Raw genomic sequence first — 22500 nt, 5'->3', positions numbered from 1 at the left:
ATATGATCGGTATACTGTAGATAGCAGTGATGCGGCGATTGTGATGATGGTGATGACGTGTTGTGGTGCAATCTCACAGCAGTTTACTGTGGAAGCGATTTGGAATTTTTTCCGTGACAATGAGACAATCAGTTATGAAAAAATGTCTACCGTGGGTATGCAGTGTGTTACGAATAGGGTGGTCAGGTCAGTGGTCATCCATTTAACTACAAGAAAATTAGCAATATTCGCTGTGTCAATTTGAAGGGAAGATATACGCAGCGCATAGTACAAGTAGCCTTCTGTAGTCAGATACACAAGTATAACACCATAAAGACATTCGCCCTGCGTTATGAGTAGCCTAGCGATTCATCAGTTGCGCATCCAGACTGGGTAAGTAAACTAGAAGCGAATATGAATTGCCGTATGATTCCGGAAGCTAGTTCAGTATTTTCTTTGCACAATGTCCAACAGTCGTCGAGCATGTCCACATTCAAGTCGAAATACAAGCAATTACTACTAAATAAATACAGTCCATCCTCAAGATTACCGGACCACGACTGTCCTATCGATCTCGCTCCCCATGACATGCCGCCCGATTCTTATGGGTTTTTTTCTATACTATCTTCTTTACTTTCATTCAGTGTGCATGCCTCCTCTTTACATCGCCTATGCCCTAGGCCAAGGTGGGTGTCTGATGCCATAGACTACTCCAAGTCGCTTCGACATCTTCCTGTCTTTTCATTGTATCGCATTTTTTGTGGTGTATTGAACTGATCAAATTGCTAATAATCCAATGGCGATGGTGATGATAAATGTCACAAGTGTCTGTTCATATTCAAGCTGTCACCGAAATGTTTTACCTATTTGTGATAAACATAGGATTATCAATTGTGACTGTCAGAACGTCACTAGAAGTAATTCTGGTGACACCCAATGAGGCAGTTACGGAACAGCGGCATTACAGAGAAATTTGATTTTACGCTTGTCGCAAGCGGCAGGACATTTACTATGCAAACAGCATAGAAGTTTTATGAAGCGTTTAGGGGTCCACAAAACTCCACATCTATGTGATATTTTGTCAATAAACTGTTGAGGGAATGCAAAAACACCTCCTTAATACACTGATACTACCCTCGCTGCTGCTGTCGGAGCGGAAAAGATCTGAATTACGTAATTGTACAATTCGCACATCGCCGCCATAGAGCAGTATATTTCTTCGATGATTTGTTGCCAGGCTTTTCTTCTTAAAATTATTCATTTTACCAGAAAAAGTATTTAACTCATTTAGCCGCGTTTTAGCACATGACGAGAGATGGCTATAGAGGCCGTCCGTTCGATGCGCAGTATAAAGGAAAGGAAAGGAGGATATTAAGGACGTAGTATATATTTTTGTCCTTGATATTTTTGCGGCATATACACCGACTAATGATACACACACACACACACACATACACGATCTGCGCACATGCATATCATGAGTGCATGATGTGCATATGCCGCCGAACAAGGAAGGTGCAGATATAGCCTTTACGGCTTTCTAAGTCTTGCACCACCCCTCCATGATATCCCATTCAGTGACGTGCGGTCAAATGAGGCAAATGAGGCAGTGCCTCGACTTGTCGTTAGGGTGAGTAAGATAACATTGTGAAAACTCTCGATGACTATTGATATTTTCCATCGATGTTCATAAATAACTAAATTTGAACATTTTTGTCACCCAACATCATCAATTTGCATAATTATTATTCAAAAATACAGCGCGCAAGGAGAGGTGAGGCACAGGAGAGGCACGGGCGGGTCGTGCCTCTTCTGCGACAATGCAATTGTTCATAAACAGCTCAGGATTCATAATAACTGGTATCAATCAAATGCTATCGTCGCACTGATTCTGAAATCCAAATATTACCAGTGCCATAGCACCAGAACCCCCTTAAAATCGCCAAGGAATGTGACAGTCGGCTTTATTACAGACAATGCCATCGCAGAGAAACAATGGCCGGGTGAGGCACAAAAGAATCTGCCTCATGCATTATTCGCTTACAATCGGACAATCGCAGCTCAGTGGACCGCGCTATCGATTTCGGAAACCAACATTCTTGTAGGAATTATTTTCCATCCGTAGCTACGTTAAATCGTGGTATGTGATAGCTCGTTACACATTATAGCCTGAGTTGTCGTTGTTTGTGGCCTTTATGGTGTTGTCGACTGCAATAGTCATATACATGTACTGTGTACACCAGGACGATATTCCATGTTTGATTCCATATGTGCCAACTTCTAGCACGGCCCACTTCTAGGTTTTTTTTTTGTAAGACACCGCTTACATGGAACAGATGGCGAGGAGTAGCCCATAATATAGCCTGCGTCTGAAGATGGCTAATGTTATAAGAAGCAGGACATTCAATTCAATCAGCTAACCTTGTAGGTTTTATATATATGCGTATCTCAATCCACGGAAATGGGCATCCCCAATCAAAATCATGATTCTAACCCTGGTTTTCGACAGTCTGAATGATGTCCTCAACCAAGTTTGATGTTATAGTGAGTGACATATTTAGTTTGCTAATACATCAATGTCCATTTCAATCTTGTGAAAAAGGAGATAGGACGTGTTTTGTATTGTGTATCGCTGCAGCATGTATTATATTTTTATTGCAATTTTATTCAATAAAACTGTCTGTCTGTCTGTAGAACGAATAATAACAACGGCTAACAGGATGCAGAGAAACCGCTCTCGCCTAGCCGCTTCTCTTGATGGTGTTGTTGTTCACATATATGTGTTGTGTATACGTATCAGTTAATTTACGTGTGTGTGGGGGGACGACTGACAAGAATGACTGAACGAGAATATAATTTCCTATACCTGACACGAATCTCCGAGCAGTTCGCTATACGCGTAGTGAGCTTACTCTTAATTGCCACACTGAATTCAAGAGTTGCTTACTCTTTTGTAACGAAGTAGGCTTCTAGCTTCTACTTTTTCAGAGTACTTAATGAGGTTTTGCTCTACTTGCTATAGAGTGTTAAAGTAGAAACTTGTTTTGAGATGAGTTTGCATAACTCTTTAGAGTTAAATTAGCATAAGGACCGCGTCAAATGACCCCGGTATCACGGTCACTAAACATATTTTCGGGCATAGGCTATTTAGCTATTTCTAGTGTTATAAGTAGGCAAATTTTCCTTGACATGTCAAGAAAGTCAAAATTAGGTCAAAATTGTAGCGTTAGGTCAAAAAATGTCAAAATTGTAAACAAAGTCAAAATTTTTTATCACCTGCATTTCTTTCTTATCGTAGATTTTGCACTGTCGGGGAACTTATCATTTGACATTTTACGCAGCTTGTGGCCTAATTTATAGGCCTACCGTTGTAGACGGCCCATCGTCTGCTCATTGTGAATCATAAACATTCAAATAAAACAAATCGGTTGACATGGTGTTATGCTCAACGTACCGCAATATCTAACTGAAGCAAGACTGCACGGGCATTGCATGGTTCTTGTATCAAAAATCTGATTATGAAAAATTGTGATGAAGACACCATTGTCACAATTAAACAACACGGTATGTCACCAGCAGTGTATGCGCGCACAACTTCAGCGTTGTCAGCCAACAACTGCTACTGTTGACCATTCTTTCTCCATTTTTGGCAAGCTACTTAGTAAGGACAGACACTTTCTACCCGAGAATGTAGAAAAGTATCTTTCGTTGTACTACGACAGATTTTAATTATTTCTACCATAATACGTGATGCAACTACCGGAATTCTTCCTGGGGGCAGATTTCGTTAAAATCAAGTTTTTTCATGAAAAAATTTGTTAGTTTGGGGATCAAAAAAGTTTTTCCAGGCCGAACTACTTCGTTAGAACAGACAGTTCGAACCAGAAATGATGATAAGTAGTACAATTCTAACATTATGTGGGAAAACACCTAATTTGCATACGTTAGGTCAGAATTTGGTCAAAATTAAGTTTTTTAAGATCAAAAAATGTCGGAATTATAAATTTTTATGTAAAACAATTGCCTGAATTATAAGTCATTTCACGTCGCAAATATCCATGTTGCAATTCGAAAGTGGGCCGCTTCGATGAAATTCTGCAAAATTCCTCAAACAAAACTTTGAAGCTATACTTACTGGAGAACATTTCACTTTTCATGTTCTATTTTCACCCGAAGTAGTTTCGGCGTGTCTTGGAAGCTACTATTTCCACCTGTAATTGAGTAGAATTTTGTGCTATTGCCTGCACTTCCATTTGAATAAAAACGTTGCATATATTTTGATCACCCATGGTTCCAATAAGGAGGCCAGAGAATAGAAATAGAAAATGTATTCATAACTTTTTACAGAGAGCAATAGCTCGCAAAGCAAATTCTGAACAGTGACAGTCGTCGGAACATGAAACTTATACAGCTGCACTTTTAAAGACGAGTATAGACCCAAGCGCGAAATAGTATGACTCAGTCCGGTACCGCCGTATCGCTAAAACACTGAAAATTGGTTGTCAGGATACGGCGAGGTGGAAGTGAACTGTTTCAAATTTCATGAAAAACGTCATCTTGCATCATCTCGCTGGAATTACTGCTGTATGTCAGCTGCGCTGACTCCGTCGACTCCATAGGTACCGGGCTGACGTCGTCACAGCCTTCTTTAGTCTTACGACGGAACGACAAACAGCTGGAAAATATGGTTTGACAGACGGTTGAGCTTGAACCACAATGAAAAACGACAGTAGAGCACCCGAGACTCGACACTTGAGTATGCGACTTTATAACCCTAAAACTCCAACCAACCAGTAACGAAATAGGCTACTACTTTTTCGGCGTCTTCAAGTAGGCCAAGGTTTTGCCTATACCTTCACTATATGAAGAGCTTCTTGAAGGTACAGAACTTCAATATACAATTGAATAGTATATTCATATTGAAATAAACCCGAATATTTTCGGTTGACACTCGTTAGGGGTAATCGTCAGCAACTAGTAGAGAATTGGAAAGAACATCGTACATCAACAATCGTATCGCAAAATATGACGTCACCAGCATGAAATTTCGTGAATGAGAGAGCGTTCAATGTGCTATTTTTAGGTGGCACACGAACTCCTTTTGTTGACAGAGTTTTGATTGGTGTATTTTGATAAAAGTCGACTCCAAGGCACACAAATGGAATTGTGAACGGCCTCGCCCAACGATTCGAAATCGGTCGTCTCGATAATTATTCGCACAAATCGGATTATCTAACAGATGTTTGCCGATGGCAGAATTAATGGCCTTTGATCGATCAGCATCAATCTTGAGCGGATGAGTTAAGGGTGAGCTTTTCACTGAGCGTGATGGACGTGTTCTGATGAATCTGGGGACATGTTGGTTTATGCGTTCCTGCAGACGTTTTGACGTTCTTCCCACGTAGCCACAATCACAGTGGCACTTATATTCGTACACTACATTACTTCATTATACTTAAGTAAAGTCAATATAGTGCATAGAGGAAACCAGAATAAGTATAAGAACTTCGTTACTGACCACCTTCGTTTAAGGCATTACTTGCTCTTGTATTTGAGTATCATCTATGACCAAAGGCGGTCAGTGAAGCAGTATACTTCTACTTTTTCGATTTAATCTACTTTTTCGATTTAATCAAGTAGGCTTTGCCTGCTGGCATACCTTACTTGAGTGGATACGACTTTAAACCAGTGGTTCTCAACCTTATTGAGGTCGCGGACCGGCAAAATTTCAAAATAAATTTTTCGGACGGGTGAATCTTTCAATATCGAAACTTCATTTATTGTTGCCTTTTTGAATTGTTAAACGTGGTTCAATTGTATTTTCTGCGAGGCGAAGTCCGGTTAAATCCACAATTGATATTTTAATCCTCCGGTATTTTTGCAAAAAATGCAACTTTGCTGTTTGCTCGCCTGTATTTCACAGCCAAATGTCGCTAAATTCTGCTGTCGAAATGTAACGAATTTTGTTCAAAAAGTTTTTTTCATATAACTTCCACATATATCTGGTCTTGTTGTAGGCTTCTTAGAAACAGATTCGTACAACACTTGCAGCATTGAGCATATATGCGAAGTCTAAAATAGTCCATGAACATTACGACGCCCTGCAGAAAAATACGTGTCAAATTCCGAAATCAATTTAAATTTTCATGTTTCATATGAAAAAGCGTCACACTTCTTGCATCTTGGTATTGAGATATATAACTTTAATATATTCGGCGGACCGATCGGAAACTTGCCACGGACCGACGGTTGAAAACCACTGTTTCAGAGTTCAGACTGCTTCGTACTTCACAATTTTCAGTGCTTAACGCCAAACTAGGCCCAGAATACTTTTACTTACCTGGAAATATATATTTCCAGTTGTAGTTTGGTAAACATTAATTTAGTTATTTCTACTTCTACTTGAGATCTAACGATGAGTACTTTGACCACCTCTGCTCCGAAAGCATCTAAAACTATATTTTACTACACACGCGCCCACTTCGGACGAGACCTTATCAGCCATCTTAGTTGTGGTTTACTCTTGCACAAACACAATTATACCACTAAATATTTGCTGACTGAGCTGCGGCCAGCAGCCGCGCTCTGTTACGTAACCCGAACACAGTTGGCTGCAGCTACACGCAACAAACATTCGCTCAATCGCAAGCTCTTTCGGCGTCAAAAGTTCACGGAAGTCCAGTGGCGCGTTTACCTGAATTTCTCGAGGTCCACTGCATCTGCGATTGTGTCCGGAAGCGCTGACTGCTTCGTTTCAGGCAGAAACAAACACAATACTGACGTAATCAGGCCGAACGCGGCCATGACGTAAAAGGGAACGTATTTGTACCCGCTTTCACCTGTTGGAAGATGGCAAGGTTGTTGTTTCCGCAAGGAATTACACGTGAATCTATATGTACAAATTGCAATGTATATATCGTCGCTAAGGAATCAGAGCATAAGCTTATGTACATTTTACATATTTGGAGATAATAAAGTATTTGTCTAGTTTTGACTTTCTTTCGGTCGTATTTTGCCCATGGTTGATTTGAAATAATATGACAAACATAATTAATAATCATGGCCAAGATATGGACGAAAAATATACATCTTACGAAAACTTGATTTTATCAAAATTTGAAAGATGGATATAAGTTACTTTGATTCTACATCCACACTCCACAGTGACGATATACCACCGACAAAAGTTAAACGGCTTTATACTTTCATATCAATTCCGATCCAGTTCCGGATTCGAACTACGAATATGTGTCCAAATCAAAATCAACTTTGAAGCTTGACAACATCCAAATCTATATGCGTGTTAATGACACGAATTTATGCGATTGTCGTAAGAAATTATTAGAAAATCTGTGTCGAGATCCTAATAAACTTTGAATATCGCTCAAATCCAAGTTTAGATACCTGAAAACGACTCAAATGTGTTCGTTAGTCTCGAGAAATTATTGGTAAGTCGCAGTATCCGAATCCAAATCTAATTACCAATGAGTTACGCAACTCATGTAGCCAGAAAAGAAGCCAGCTCGTCTACTCTTTCGTCGTCGATTGGTTTCGTTTCAAACCGTTTCTACTTCCCGTTTCACGTTCTAGTATGCTTCACAAAAGTGATTTAACTGTTTTTATTGCTATATGATTATGATTTACATATGCGAGGAAATATGATGGAGCTTCCATGGTTTTGGCTAAATTTCAGTCCTACCCCCGGAGATGCGGTGGAAACCTATACCTCCACTCCGTTGTGGTGTGGGTGAAAGTGAGAGGTGGTCACTAAGTGCTTCTGCGATTTCGGTCAACTCAAATAGGTTTTTCTGCTTGCACTACATGCACAAGCGGTTATTTTAGTTTATACTATACTTCTTCAGTATCTAACATATTTCCGTTTTCTGGACAAAAATATAAGGTTAGAATCCTTACTTTTTAAGTATACTTAGAAATCGCCATGTCTACTTCTGCTTGAGTATAAATTTACGATGATATTTCTACTTGAATACCACGATTACTAATTCGAGCACCTCTGGTGAAAATCACACCTACTGCGTTCCGAAGGTGCTCTCACTGGTAATAGATAAATATTGCGTAACTGGAATCACTGTTGGAATTATATGCCATTCCTATACATCGATAATCTGCATAGATGGGGATACTGGAGATAGATCGATACTCACCAACATATACTAAAAATGGCGCGCATATGCTTCCGAACCTTGAAGCCAAGGATGCCATCCCGAGTCCGGTGGAGCGCAATAATGTTGGGTACAGCTCGGATGTGTATAAAAAGAGGATGCCCATCGCTGCTGCCGCAAAGAACTTCCCCAGCATAGCGAAAGCGATGCTGGCTATGTTTACTGTGAACATGGATATACGATTTAATAATATGTATGTATAGGATGGGTGCTTCTCGGCAACTGTAGCCTTTTGCACCATGTCTGTTCATTGATCAGTGCATACAATGGGTAAATACAATGCATAGGTTTGATGTCTGCGTTACATTGAACTGTATCAAGCAGCACTGTGATACGGGAACTACATGGGTGGAAGCTAGGCGGATAAATCAGGCTTGCACCATATCAAACCATCACACCCATTCCTAGTGTGAAAACGAGTGAAATACAACCATAATAGCTACGGAAAAATATCCCAGGGATATAGAGAGTTAAGTTGTTCGTGTATAGGCCTACCTTCTTCGACGATAGATGAAAGCAGAACCATTGGATATATCACCAAGGAATCGGTGTATTCTACTTGCTCTTCACTCATTACAATAGGTCCGAAAGTGACGATGGTCGGTGCCAGAAATTGTCGTTTGCATGATTTGAACCCTGCGCTATGGCGGAGATCGGCGAAATTTGCGATTTTGGTTTACAGTGCGTATTACCACCAAAAATGTGGTAGATATGACTGCAAGGTTATCCACTACAACCCTGACATATGTTTTCTTGCAGGTAAGAGTAAATTGGTTCATTTATTACACCAACTGGTATGGATGTAAAACGCGGGTTTACTACCAGTAATGCCTAATACTTGATCTCCACCACAGTCTATTCGATGAAAATCAAGAAGATGCGCGTTCCCAGTGCAGTATTGAAGATAGCGGGGGAACTAGATCGATATCACTCGTAGCTAGTTAAATTATTCACTTACCGAAGGCCAAAGCCGGAGATATCCCCAAAAACAAACCGGCCAGTCCTATGAAGGCGGACACGCTATTCCGCCTTCCGAATACTTGTATCGAAAACGTTACGAAGAGGAAGCACGGCACTTCCATGGCGGCGGCTATGAAACAATTCCAGTAGTTGTTCCCGCCTAAATTCGACGTGTTGAAACCCAGCGCGTAGTAGCACAGGAATGAGACGTTCCTGAAGAGAAAACTTGAATGCAATTCGATGTCGCCAATTCTCACGAAAATAGAGGAGCAGATCTGCGCACACTCGAGTGACTTAATTAAATCTTAATTGAGATATCGTTCAGCGGTTGTTGTTGTTTTTGTTGTTTGTGGTATTCATGGTGCTTTCCGCTACAAAATACAATAAATAATCATTTACACCTGGCCGATATTCTTTATTATGATTGCGTAGCTGGTCATTTGTGGCAGAGCGTAAAAACAACATTTGCTCATCTTATTTGTGACTACGCGAGTTGGACTTCGCCGTTGTTGGCATATATGTTTCATTTCGTTTAAGGACTTCGGGTAGATTGGTTGCAATCAATGTTGGTTTAGAATGTTTTTGTAATTCATGCCCGTACTATGAGCTGAGCAATGCTATCGCAATTCCAGTAATCGCGTTGTGTGCGTAACTTTCGTACGGTGCGACCGGGGTCAAAGTCTAGCCGAGGTTATATAACAGAGTACGCCTCGGTGACTGGAGTGTTTGACGGTAGCTATCGCGTGATTCTTGACGAGAGAAAACGAACGCAGAACATTGGAGAAATTCCATTACTACTTCAGAATGTGCACGTCCGCGTTAATCTATCCGTTACCGCCAACTATTCCAACACTTTTGGTGCAAACACAGGTGTAATTATCGTAGGTTAGGATTCACCATTTGCTCAATGAGCCGTATTACTAAATCCCGCACGGAGTATCCGTCATTTACATCGATTTCGTAACTCTATCGGAAATGGTCGAGCTGCGATAACAGATGTGGTCAAAGTAGTCAGCGTTGCTACTCAAGAAGTAGTAGTAACAATTTCCAAGACATGTCAAACCTACTTCATGTGAAAGTAAAATACTTGATACTTGAGTACCCCGAAAAAGTAGAACTACTTGGTAGCGCTAATCGTCTGATTAATTCGTTGCGTCTGATCAGGTCGTTGGATAAGATTTGGCGCGAGGATTAACCCGAGTCATCTGATGAAACTTTTAGTTCATCGAAGTAGGTTGCCACGAATACCAGTTTTTAATTAGACAATTAGTATTCTTCCGAATAACGTAACTTTATGATTTCCGCCCTAAATGATGTTTGGGTTCATGTGACACCGAGATTTCTCAGTATCAGTAGTTACTATTGAATCTCGATGCCGAAACTCAGTTTGCATGCTATACAGCAGTAATGTTGAGAAGACATATAGTTTATATAGACATATGGTATTTATATCATTGCGATTGAGACATTGGCACCATGCGGCAGCCGGCTTTTGTTCAAACGATCAAGATAATGTTCATATTGAAACCGCATCGAATTACGTGCAGCAACCAATCATCCAACATTCTAGCGGAGTCGCCTGCGGCTTATGTCTGATAAACTATAACTTGCGTAACACATACGGTAATCTCATTATCACGTTAAAATACCGGAGAAGTGCAGCTGGTGGATCACTATGCGCCCGGTTTTGTCTGCGTAAAGCATCCGCTTGGAATGGTAAATTTATTCTAGGTAACTCTATTCGAGCGGCCTTTCTTCGACGAAAGCACAAGGTTCACGCGCAATAATTAAAATCAAGTTTAAAGGACTTGAATTCCCTCAAGGCAAGTAAAGGGAATAAATTTGAGTTCACGACTACACAGTAAACATGGCCTGGATAGTCCGGTTTTCATCCAGCGAGATCCGACGCCAGCCGGCACGATCCAGATTTCAAAGTATCGCAGACCATTATATGACGCGATATAGATAAAAAGTGTATTTACCATATCCAACATATCAGGATTGAACGGCGACGCATCACTGAGTTAGTTACGAGAATTTCCACTGAGCTTTTCCGTCGCGATTTTATATCTCGCTGTGTCGCTTTTTCATCGAGAAGACTTTCAGACTGAAGAATACACATACACATGAAGTTTTCGAAAGTAAAATCGTTGCTAATCCACCCGATGGCGGTATCGACTTCACTTGGTAGTCTTACTCTGAAACGAACACGCAACCTATATATATATAGCTGAGTATAGACCAGTGGGGGGAGGCGTGAAAGCTCGGAAGGGGGGCGCGAAGAAGCGGTCAACTGAAAAAAAATTCGCGCTTTGCGCGATTTACCTGCAAATCACGCGTGCTTCTCTATATATACACCGAATTTCATATTTTTTAATTTTCTCATCAACAGTTCAAACCTTTCATGCCATCAAAAAATCTGTTGGAGTTCCTAGCATCCCGGTTGGATTTTGCGATATGACGATAAGGGGGGCGCGGGATTTTTCACTATCATAAAGGGGGGCGTGTGTAAAAAAAGGTTGGGAACGGCTGGTATGGACACAAGAAGACCATACGTTTCGGTTTATAGGTTGATCATTACCTCTCAGGCTGGATTATCATAGTCTCACCACTGTATAGCACAAATGTAGAGGTAGTAATCGACGGTAAGTAAGTATACTAGACTCTGTTTTTCGAAAAACAAAAAAGAAAACGATCGAGTATAAGTAGTCTATTATCACAACCAGTAGAGTAAGTAGCGCAAGCAGGCAAAATCTACTTGGATTACTTCGAAAAGTAGACGTGCTTCGATACTGACCACCTCCGCAAAAATGAGCTCCTTGGGGCAGTTGGTAGAATGAAAAAAACAGCAATGAATATACTTCGCAGTATATAGTTGACACACCATAGTGAAACAAGAATATGGGAAACACGTATTCGGTTGATAAACTGGCCCGATATAGGACATGAGTATGTGTGAATCCCGAATTGGGCATTTTGGAATGGTACGCGAAAACATAATCCACTGGGAACCGGAGAGCTAATACACCCATTAAAATAGGGGTATTTAACTCGTCTTAACCCATTGCTGGGATGGGTGTAAAGATTAATTTCGTAACAGAAACTGCTGTTTACCTGATTTTCAACCTACGTTATATTGGTAATCGGCGAAACGAACTATGTTCTTATACCGTTGAGTGTTTTTGTTTGTTTTTATTGAACAGTTTTTGGCGCTTATCGCCTATTTGGTCATTTGCGCCCGATCATGAATATTGTATCGTTGAGATCTTCTACTCTTGGTCCGCTTTTCCGGGCGACTTCCAGTCACGCATGCATTTGCCATCTTTCACTCACTCTCTCTCTTTCACGTGTCTTCGTCAGTGTTTGTCGCTCGACTTCCCCTGTACTATCTGGGCTTCTCATACGACACCACATATGCAGTGAGGTCGGCGATGAGGAGCCCAGATAAACCTCCGACACGTAGAAACTAGGCAGAACCTGGGCTCGAACAAGCAACCTTAGGTGACGTGACTGTGTCGCTCAGCACACTGCGTTAATCGCTTCCCCGTATACAATCGAGTGCAGCGGTTCACATTTATTCAAAGATAAGGAAATCCCAGACCATTCCATATCAAAGCACGAATCGAGTGTAAAGAAAATGCCAAATCCTAATCCCACTAAACTCACTTATATTTTGACCAAACCTAAACTATTTCTCATCTCTGGTCAGTAACCCAAATCTGGACCGCATTAGAATTCCAATGTTGGTATAGGTAAAATCACACCTAATAGGATGCATTACCGTATCGAAATTGTTCAATTTTAGATCTTCCAAAACCTCTTCGTCCCGTCCGTTGAGGCGAGCGATTGTCTTCATGATTTTGAAGGCCTCCACGGTTTTGCCCTTTGACACCAGCCATCTCGGAGATTCCGGTATGAAGCTGACAATGTTGATTTTCAGTTTTAAATCTCTTGTAGCTATTCACGAGGTTAGGTCAAACTCATCTGGACAAAGCCGATTTCTATTCGAGAAGTAGGCTAAGCTTCGACTCAAGTATACCAATTATTTATCACGTCATACACAATAAGAAGGGGTCCGTGGGCGACTGGGCGTATTAAGAATTGAGCACGAGACATTAGAATGCGATACTTCTGCATGCGACACTTGGGAGTACGACACTTGATATTGTGGGTTAAAGTTGGAGCTACGAATCGACTCGAATCGCTGTGTCAACCTTGCTCACAACCCACAATATAACACTTACAATGCGTAAGGAATGAAGCAGATGCAGACAATCGCAAAAGCCCTGATAATCCATCTCCAATCCACGATGGCGTACGCGACCGGCGGCAAGAGTGTATATCCAATCGCATACACCACGTTGATCAGACACGCCACCGTGGCTCTGTGTTTCCTGTCCACCAGTTCAGCGCCTAAATGTAATATTTACGCGGTCGGTTGAAGTACAGACCTTGATATCACTTTTATTATAGAATAGTATTAAAAATAGAGAATAATCCTATTAGAAGTCACTTATAACTAGGGCAAGTTTTTGCAACTTTTTTACAGCTCTGACAGCTGCCTAGATACTCAGATACTATGTACTATGATGTTTCAAGCTGTTTGGACGCATTTTATAGTGCAACTTTCCTCTATCTTTCAAGCCAATTTTTACTGCAACTTTTATCAAATATTGCCCGGAAATGTACAGGATAACGCGAAACAATAACTTCATATTGTTAATTTATTCGCTAAAAGCTTTTCGACTGACCGTCATCAGTAGCGAACGTCAGTGATAGGGTGGATCAAATTTTGTGTCTATGACGTAATAATAACAAAAACAAACAACTAGTAGACAGGCAAGATACGGTAGTAACGATACAAAACAAACGTTAACGAGCACATATTCGGTTATAAATAACCGAGAACACAGCTCGCAGCATTAATGAAATATCCCAAGGGTGTAGAGGCCGAATATGTGGGGGAGATGTGGTACCGATGGATCAAAAATTGGAAAATGATCGCTGGCCCCAAAATGTTCAGCCGAAAACATCAGATCTTTTGCTGGCTCAGCACTTTGATACAAGCTCTACCTATCGCGCACATATACATGAATATCGGTCTTATCAAAAAATATTTATGGACGTTCAAAATTTGATGCTCGAACGTATCATCGGTCCCCACCCGGTGGGTCCAATGGCACACGACCCGGGGACCTATGACACATATACCCTAAAGAACTCAAACGTGACAACTTTTCTTGCTCAGTGTAATAATCAAAGCTACAGCAAGCCAAAGAAGAATGTTTGGTCGCAACCGTCAAAAAATAGAATTAATATTAACTCAAATGTTGTCATAAATCACGTTTCGATTTAGGCTCGAACTTTTAAATTTGAAGGTACATACATATTGCCTGAAAATCGACAGCGTGACTTTCAAATACCTCGTTATAGCGATAAAACATCATATGCAATTATTACATAAAGATTTTCTGTACGTAGGCATGTTTCACTTGTTTCATGATTAGTATGCTTGATTATTGTGCTTGATTTGGCTATTGTATCATTGGTCCCCACCCTACGAATTTTATACATGAATCGAAAAAATTCCACCCAAGGAAGGTACTGAAAAAAATCATAGGTGCCATTATATAGCGTGATACAAGCCCTACACTTCACAAAAAAATGATTGCAGGTTTGTTCGTGTTGAAGCTTACAAAGAAAAATGTATATGTCGATTTAAATTTAGTTTACACCCCCCAAAACAAAAATCATCTGTGAGAGACCCCATAGCTCGCTCACGTCGAATTTCTTTGTATGTGAGGAAAGATTTTGCCAGCATGCAACTGTAGACAAGTTCACGGAAGGTAATCATGGAATTATCATAGAGAATTTTCAAAGTATTTTCGGTCCCAGTGATCCATCGGTACCACATCTCCCCTGCTCGACACTTTTTCCGAAATTTCAGACATACAAAACTGGAGAAGAATTCTCAAAAACCGGTGAATTAAGAGAGAAAAAAAAAAAAAAAAGGTCATCACTTCCGCTCAGAGCTCAAAATAACGTTTTTCTCTCCACATTGCCAGGTGGATGACTAAAAAAAAGGTCATCACTTCCGCTCAGAGCTCAAAATAACGTTTTTCTGTCCACATTGCCAGGTGGATGACTAAAAAAAAAAGGTGTTCTTTTCGCTCAGAGCTAAAATCACCGCTTTTCCCTCCGAAATACCCGCCGGAGCTTCACTTCTGCGCTAATTTGCGGCATATCACTCGCAATTTCGTACGTATGGTAAGCCAATACTACCGTATCGCTCCTGTCTACTAGTTGTTTGTTTTTGTTATTATTACGTCATAGACACAAAATAGTTCTTACATTTCGAATTTGATCCCCCCTATCACTGACGTTCGCTACTGATGAGGGTCAGTCGAAAAGCTTTTAGCGAATAAATTAACAATATGAAGTTATTGTTTCGCGTTATTCTGAAGTTCTGTACCACAAATGGCTTGTTCAAATGTAAAGGAGTGATTTAAAAACATGCTATAAACTGTTTCTAGTATGGTTCTATTCTTTTTGATTTGCATAACAGTGAGCTATATGATAGGTTAGCTCTATCCGACTGTTATATATGACACAATGACTTGAAAGCAAGTAGTTCAACTACCTCAGCTAAGCACGACCGTGCCCGAACAATATGTAAATAGATCGCTACCTTAATTCTGTCGTTTAGATTTGAGATAGTTTCCCATTTCACGAACGCCCAGGCGAGTCCATCAAAAATTACATTTTCACTGGGTCACCTTTGTCGGGCTATTGATTTTGTTAAAGTCGCTAAGAGCGAGTTTTTATGCAATGCCTTGTGGAAACTTTGCAGACCTAAGGAGTTTGGGGTGTGTTATTTGACTTGTTTCGAGGGGAGGAGTTATCGCTATGCTGTTTGGCTTTTTGAGGGAAATTATTCCCGCATTGCGTAATTTTCTTGCTTTGTATCGGTAAAAAATGTAAATGTAAATGTTTTGCCAGCCGCCAGACCGTCCGTGAAATGGCAAAGTAACAAATTTGACAGCTATACAGGAACCAGGTTAAACAACGGAAACTTTCGAGTCTCTCATGCCTTAATAATTTTACAAAAATTATAAATACAACTTTTTATTGCAACTTTTGTTAAAATTAAGTGCAACTTTCTCGCGTTTTTAGTGCAACAAAAACTTGCCCTAATTATAACTGTATAAGTTGCGGGTTTGACTGAGGGGGATAAAATATGCTATTCCGACCGCAGATGTAGGACGTCGTATTCGTTTGTTACATCGTATCTATAGACACTACAGTGTCACTCCGGCAGAGGTGGTCAAATAATTCAGCGTTGCTACTCATGTTTAAGTACAATACCGCCGTACACTGCCACTTAATTACAAGTCGAAGTAGCCATTTGTAAGACATGTCAAAACTAATTCAAGCATAGTAGAAGATCAAAGTTCTGAAAAGTACTCAGGTAAGTAGTTTCGAGAAATTTATTTGGTCGAGGGGTCGCATTCTTTTGGTTGTAAATCGGAGTTGGATTACTTTCAAAATTACGAGATGAATCTTCGCGATAACACAAAACAAATGAGGACACTATACATACAAATGGAACAATTTCCGAAAACAAAATACTGTCACCTCGATTCGTAAACTGTTTTCCGGTTGTTATCATAATTACAGTCACGATAGTGATGCAAACCTAAAACTACTTTCTACTTCACAACATGAGCCAATATGTGTACACATGTATTGGTTTCGCAGCAAAACAACTAATCAATCCACTTGAGCATTCCTGAAATGCAGAAGTACTGCGGTACTCTGCATATGTCACAAGTAAATTATTTTTTAAGTCACGTGCAACTCCAAATTCGGCATATGGGAAGTATCATTAATTCAAATTCGATTCAAATCCCATCAAAATACGAAAATCCATGTCTCTCAATCCAAACCCAAATCCATGTACATCATTCTCATGTCTCTTATGCCACACCTGTGACTTGTAGCTTGTTTGGTCAACGAATTTACACGCCCCCGTCGTCGTTCATTAGTTCCGCTATATCGGTTCGACTCGTTCCAGTTAACAAGCCCCGGGTGATGAAGGATTATGAGGGAGTTATTCACCCTTGTCGATTAGCCTACATGCAGTGTACGACGCTACATCAGATTCATGTTTCTGCGTGCATAGCAAACACGTGACGGACTTTTATAATTGTTCGCTTGTGCAATGTAATAATATTACTGCCGCGATGAGCACTGGCGTATAGGGAATGGGGCGAAGAGCGCTTTTGTCAATTTCAAATTTTCGACATGGTCATTTTAACTTCATCTGTACCCACCGCGTTATGATGGATATGTGACGTGACAACATTGATAAGAATTTTAGGCCATGCCTTTGGCAATGAGTACCGATCTCAAACTTCAAGAGTTGCAATCCAAATCGGATTTGGATCCAGACATTGAGGGTTTTTAGAAAAATTATTCGGGTGATTCAATGGCACTGATGTTCGGTTTTTGTGTTTAGAGACTTCATGACACGGCGATCGAATGAAAGGGTGGAAATGCTTGTATGAAGTCTTTAACCTAGACCGGCGCCGGTGATTAAGGCATAAATTCGAGTTCCTAAAAATGTGGAGTTGTGAATTTGGACATACTACCACTGTCAATTTTGAATTTGGATCACAGATTATCAAATGTGTTGATTCCAGTGATTGTCGATTCCAGTGCAAAATATAAAATTTCATGGTAGGCAGATGCTGCTGATTGAATTGCATGCCCCAGGGAATATTCGCGAACCTAAGAATATATCACGGTTGAATTTCGCTATCACGATTTGCAGCCTTGTCTTTGTCTGAACTGTTTTGGCGCTGCCCCTATTTTTAGACGCCGCGATGGCCGCGTCTTAGACCGGTTTCATCCAGATTTTAACTAATATGATACGAGCGCTACGCACGCGAATCTAATTGTTTGTCACTGATATAAGTCGCTACTAATACTTACCTAATATGTACGCGCTCGTGTACCATATCATATGACTGGTACCCACCAGCACAATTGCAACGAAAGCAAGCTCATAAGAAGGGACATAGCTGAATCCCAAAGTGAGAAATGAAGATATCGCCACGTTCGAAATATACGCAAAGCGCCTGCCGAGCCTGTTGAGAAAAGTAGCGGCTAATCATTCAGGAGATTCCAAAGTGGCTACTGAAGGGTCTATCAAGCTTTGCGAACTCGGCGGTAAAAACAAATTGGAGCTGTTCAGGTCATTCGTCGCGCGGTTGGCTTTTCTAAGTAACTTCGATTGACTACGCCAACGAAGAGTATAATATCACCATCACTGTAATTCATCAGTTGGTAGGTTGTGCTATCGCAAAATATTTACAGATAAACAAATTGATAACAAAGCATAAGCTCACTAGAGCGGATAGAATGTATATTTTATAGCTGAAAAGTAACTGTTGCCAAAGTCGGCAATGCAGTATTTGGTGAAGAGATTACGATAGTAAACAAGTTCCACTTCAGTGATGCTCCTTCAGTACACAACTACACATATTCACAAAAACATATTTGGTAACTAGTTGCCTGACATTCGAGCAAGCGACACATTGAGAAACGACAATTGAGCATGCAACGCTTTAGCACGTGACTTTATAAAGCTAAAACTAACCTTGGCCACCGAATTAATCCTTATCCAACCCTAACCTTAAGCCCATGCTCAAAGTGTCGCATGCTCAGTTGCCTTTGTGTCCAATGCCAACGGACCGGCATAAGTGTATATAAGTTCAATATACGACCAATGTAGGACTTCATTGTGACTACTATACTGCAATCCGCCCAAATATCATCACGATCAAAACCATGGCAGATTTTTCGAGACCACACCAGTATATATTTTATACATGCAGCATGTCTGCAGAGTTCTAGCACACTTTGGACTCATAACCACCTCCCCATATATCGATATACTAAGCTGTATAGGTCGTATAGGGTATCAATAAATAACGATTATACCACACGTAGCCTACCATAATGCATACAAATATCGATTTTATCAATCCACAGCGCCAGCAAAAAAATACTTACTTATCCGATATCGGCCCGGAGAGGAAGCTTCCTATGAATAAACCCACGATCAATCCAGATGTGAGAACAGGTTTTTTCCAGGCGTTCTCACACACAAGGTCGAACTACAAATCAGAAAGCGTGTTGACCAAATTGTCCTGCTTTTTCTATACACGTAGCGATAGAAGTACTTCCGTCGTGACACTGATCCTGCCTTCGGGGTCCGTGTAGAGCCAACCGTCAAGGCAGCTCTCCGTGTCTCCCTGTCCAGTCCCGTTTCCACGCCGTGGGTTGACATACCTTAGAAGGCAAATGTGAATTGAAATTGGGAGTGCGCTGTAATGCGGTAGTGTTGTACGATATAAACTGTTTTTGCTATTTCAACAGCAGGAATTACCGTCGACAGCATCTTTCCACTATTGTAGCCTTGAAACTTCGATTGGCATTATCATAGCTTCCAAAACCTTTAGCACGAGTCTACGAATGTTCGTGGAGAAGTGATCAACCCAGACGTTATCACATTTTTACATTCAACAAATTGGAAAACATTGGTTTGCTAAGTGTGTAACTGGCATCATGTTATTTGCGATCCTAGGAAAGGTACATATTTGGACTTTGCAAGTCGTTCTTACTATCGATGACGTCATAGTGAGTGGTACTCAAACACTCAACTCGGCGCATAATGCACGACTTGCAACGGAATCAGTCAAGTACTCGGGTTTGCACAATGCACAGTCCTATTTATTGTGCAAGGATATGATATGATGATGAGGAAATATAGCTTCCGATTTGATCAGTGATGAAAATCCAACGTTACATTACTGCTATACAGATACGAATACCCTTGAGCCACCCGCCCACTATATAGACTTATGAGCCTGCAAATGACACAAGTATGAGCTACTTGATGGGAGGGGGTGGCCTTGTCGTTTCGCTGGCAATCGTGTCCTGTCTCCATAATTAGCAGAGAAAATGGATGAATAGCATATAGTCTGTTAACCGGATCCGGATTTATATATTTATTTCGCAACGCGACAACGCTACCTCGCGCAACGGGACAATTCAGCATCATCGTCGTCTCCGCGAGGTATGTAGTCTTCCAAATTTGTGATATTGCCTGTGGTTGAGTTGTGCCCGATCTATAACGAGAATCCTTGTTATACGCCGCCATGCAACAACGGCCGCATGCCGACGGCCTTTGGCATAGGAAGCGCTTCGCAAATACTGATGACTTTTCGAGTCTATACACTCGAATTGACACTCGGCTAATTTACATCATCTAGCGTCAATTACCTCGTCAATTTCCGGAATGAAGCATCTGTGCTCCGGGGTGTGGTAGGTAAACACTGCCGTGAATATGAAAAATCCAAGCGGAACGAAACTCAAACTTATCAACCCGGTCATGATAACTTGATATTTTCCCCATCCTCCTACTTTCTCCAGAAGTGTCTCGAAGCTTTCACCCATCTTATTTTCTGTGCTATCTTTACATATGTTTTAGAAATACATCAACGCATGTATCGATAGGCTAAATCAAAATGCAGCAGCATATGAATTCATCTTGCGGAAGCTTATGTTAGCCTATAGAGATTTTGCAACAGCTACAGCCTGTACTCAAAACGATCCTTACGACGTTGTTATGCAATCGATACGCCAGCGGCCAGAGCAGTACACAAAGGAACTGAAGCGCTATACCAACGAGTACGAAGTGTATAAGCCCAACGATATTGTGTTGACTGCGTGCGGTACAGCTCATTCAATTGCTGGAAACCAGAATACGAGAGAGCGTGCTGTAGTGAAAGTTGCTGTTGCGACTGGCGTATACTGATAGAGCTAAAAGGGTGTGCGACGCTTTCAATAAATTACACCCTTGTCATCAATATTTATATAATAATTCCGTCGTTTGTTAGCAGCCTGGCAGTGGACTGGTACAAACTGCTGAATTTTCAAAATGCGTTACTAGAACTAGAACTGGAATTTCGACATTTATAAAAATTTGCAACTAGGTTCAATTCGAAAGAAAAACTTATTAATTTTTATTTCATCGGAATCGGTTCAGTTTTCCACATGATCATCAGTGCAAGTTTGGAATGATAGGGGTTTCGACCCCAAAACCCACCCATGGCTACACCATTGTTAGTAGTGATGATTATGCTCTATAAATGGCTTCAAGAACACCGTACAACAGAACGCATGTATCACGATTCACGACAGAGAGAGAGAGAGAGATGATATTCTTTTTCGCCTGCACCATCGAGATGCTTTGACGACGGAGTTGCGATACGGCCCCATGAGGTCATCTAGTCTGCGCCCCCGTTTTTTTCTCCTCCATGCTATCCGTGACTGCTGAGCGCCTAGCAGGATAGCTGCGGATACCAATTTTCGAGTCTTTGGTATGACCCGGCCGGGAATCGAACCCACGACCTACCGCTCGAGAAGCCGGCCGGACGCATAACCATTACACTATCTCGACAAACGATGACCAGTGTCGTAAGCAGAATAATATTGCGGGGGGCTAATATTTGAGGAGTTTAAAACACCAAAAAATCTATATAGATAATAATAAAATTAGACGATAGTCTTGAGCCCCCACTCGGTGACCGACAAAACTTCGGGGGCGATTCTATCGTTACCCTTACATTTCACCTAACGTACATAAAACAAACACACACACACACACACACAAACACACACACACACACACACATAAACACAAACATACAAACCCTTTCTGTAGCGAACTAATTTCGATACTACTCGACTCGTGAACGAGGCGAATAAGGTAACTGCGACCGCATGACTTACTTATTTGAATAAATCTATTGGCGCGTGTGACTTGTGCACTTTTGATTCCTATTGGTCAGTGGTCCCCAACCTTTTTGCACCCACGTACCGTTTCGAGGTTTTATGCAGTGCCCACGTGGCCTACCACCTACATAAGTTGCGCGCTCCGAAGGCGGTCAAAAAATAATTCCACCGTGTTGGCGAGCTGCCGAAGGGAGCGAAACTGAAAATAAACTGCCCCTTTTAAGGCGCAGTATATGATTTCTGTAGTGGATATATTTGTAATTCTTGTGGTCAGATATATTAAAACGAAATTTGGTTAGGTAAGAGTCCCAATGCGTTACCACTAGATCTGTTCCCCGTTAGACGCCATTGGTGGGATTGCCCCTATACCCACGTCGACGACGGCTTCACAGAAATCAAAATCAACCCCACCCGAAGTAATAACTCCCATAGTTCGAGAAAAAAACAGAATATACTCGCGTACCACCTGGAAAACCTTCGCGTAACACTAGTGAACCACAGGTTCAGAACCACC

General features: G+C 41.1%; 2 protein-coding genes across 4 annotated transcripts in view; one reads left to right on the top strand and one right to left on the bottom strand.

Annotated features, from left to right (window-relative positions):
* Positions 1–22500, top strand: part of LOC145435942 (uncharacterized) — a 293102-nt gene that overhangs the window by 33365 nt on the left and 237237 nt on the right. The window contains exon 7 of one of the 3 annotated variants that reach the window (XR_013914111.1): positions 4889–5424. The exons of the other annotated variants lie outside the window; for them this stretch is intronic. The gene's annotated coding sequence lies outside the window, so the exon portion shown is untranslated. Of the gene's footprint in view, positions 1–4888; positions 5425–22500 lie in introns of those variants that run through there. 3 annotated transcript variants of the gene reach the window in all.
* LOC145435944 (organic cation/carnitine transporter 2-like) lies at positions 4293–20878 on the bottom strand. Its single transcript, XM_080313220.1, has 12 exons — positions 20472–20878; positions 20223–20317; positions 19370–19478; positions 19200–19303; positions 18117–18271; positions 13367–13535; positions 12904–13042; positions 11105–11229; positions 9121–9335; positions 8145–8324; positions 6674–6818; positions 4293–4654 (listed from the first exon to the last, which is right to left on the bottom strand). The coding sequence occupies exons 1-12, from the start codon at positions 20643–20645 to the stop codon at positions 4513–4515; spliced, it is 1752 nt and encodes a 583-aa protein (XP_080169346.1). The 5' UTR covers positions 20646–20878; the 3' UTR covers positions 4293–4512.

This window comes from Botryllus schlosseri, chromosome 3 (assembly GCF_051294905.1).
Source record: "Botryllus schlosseri isolate E-star chromosome 3, Bs_hap1, whole genome shotgun sequence".
Classification (NCBI taxonomy): domain Eukaryota; kingdom Metazoa; phylum Chordata; class Ascidiacea; order Stolidobranchia; family Styelidae; genus Botryllus; species Botryllus schlosseri.
This window is presented reverse-complemented; position numbering and strand designations above follow the sequence as displayed.

Coding starts and splice junctions, on each gene's coding strand:
- LOC145435944 (XM_080313220.1), bottom strand. CDS start 20,645: ATGGGTGAAAGCTTCGAGACACTTCTGGAGAAAGTAGGAGGATGGGGA. Junction 19,304..19,369: donor GGATCAGTGTCACGACGGAA/GTACTTCTATCG, acceptor TCTGATTTGTAG/TTCGACCTTGTGTGTGAGAA. Junction 13,043..13,366: donor TGCTTCATTCCTTACGCATT/GTAAGTGTTATA, acceptor CAACATTGTCAG/CTTCATACCGGAATCTCCGA.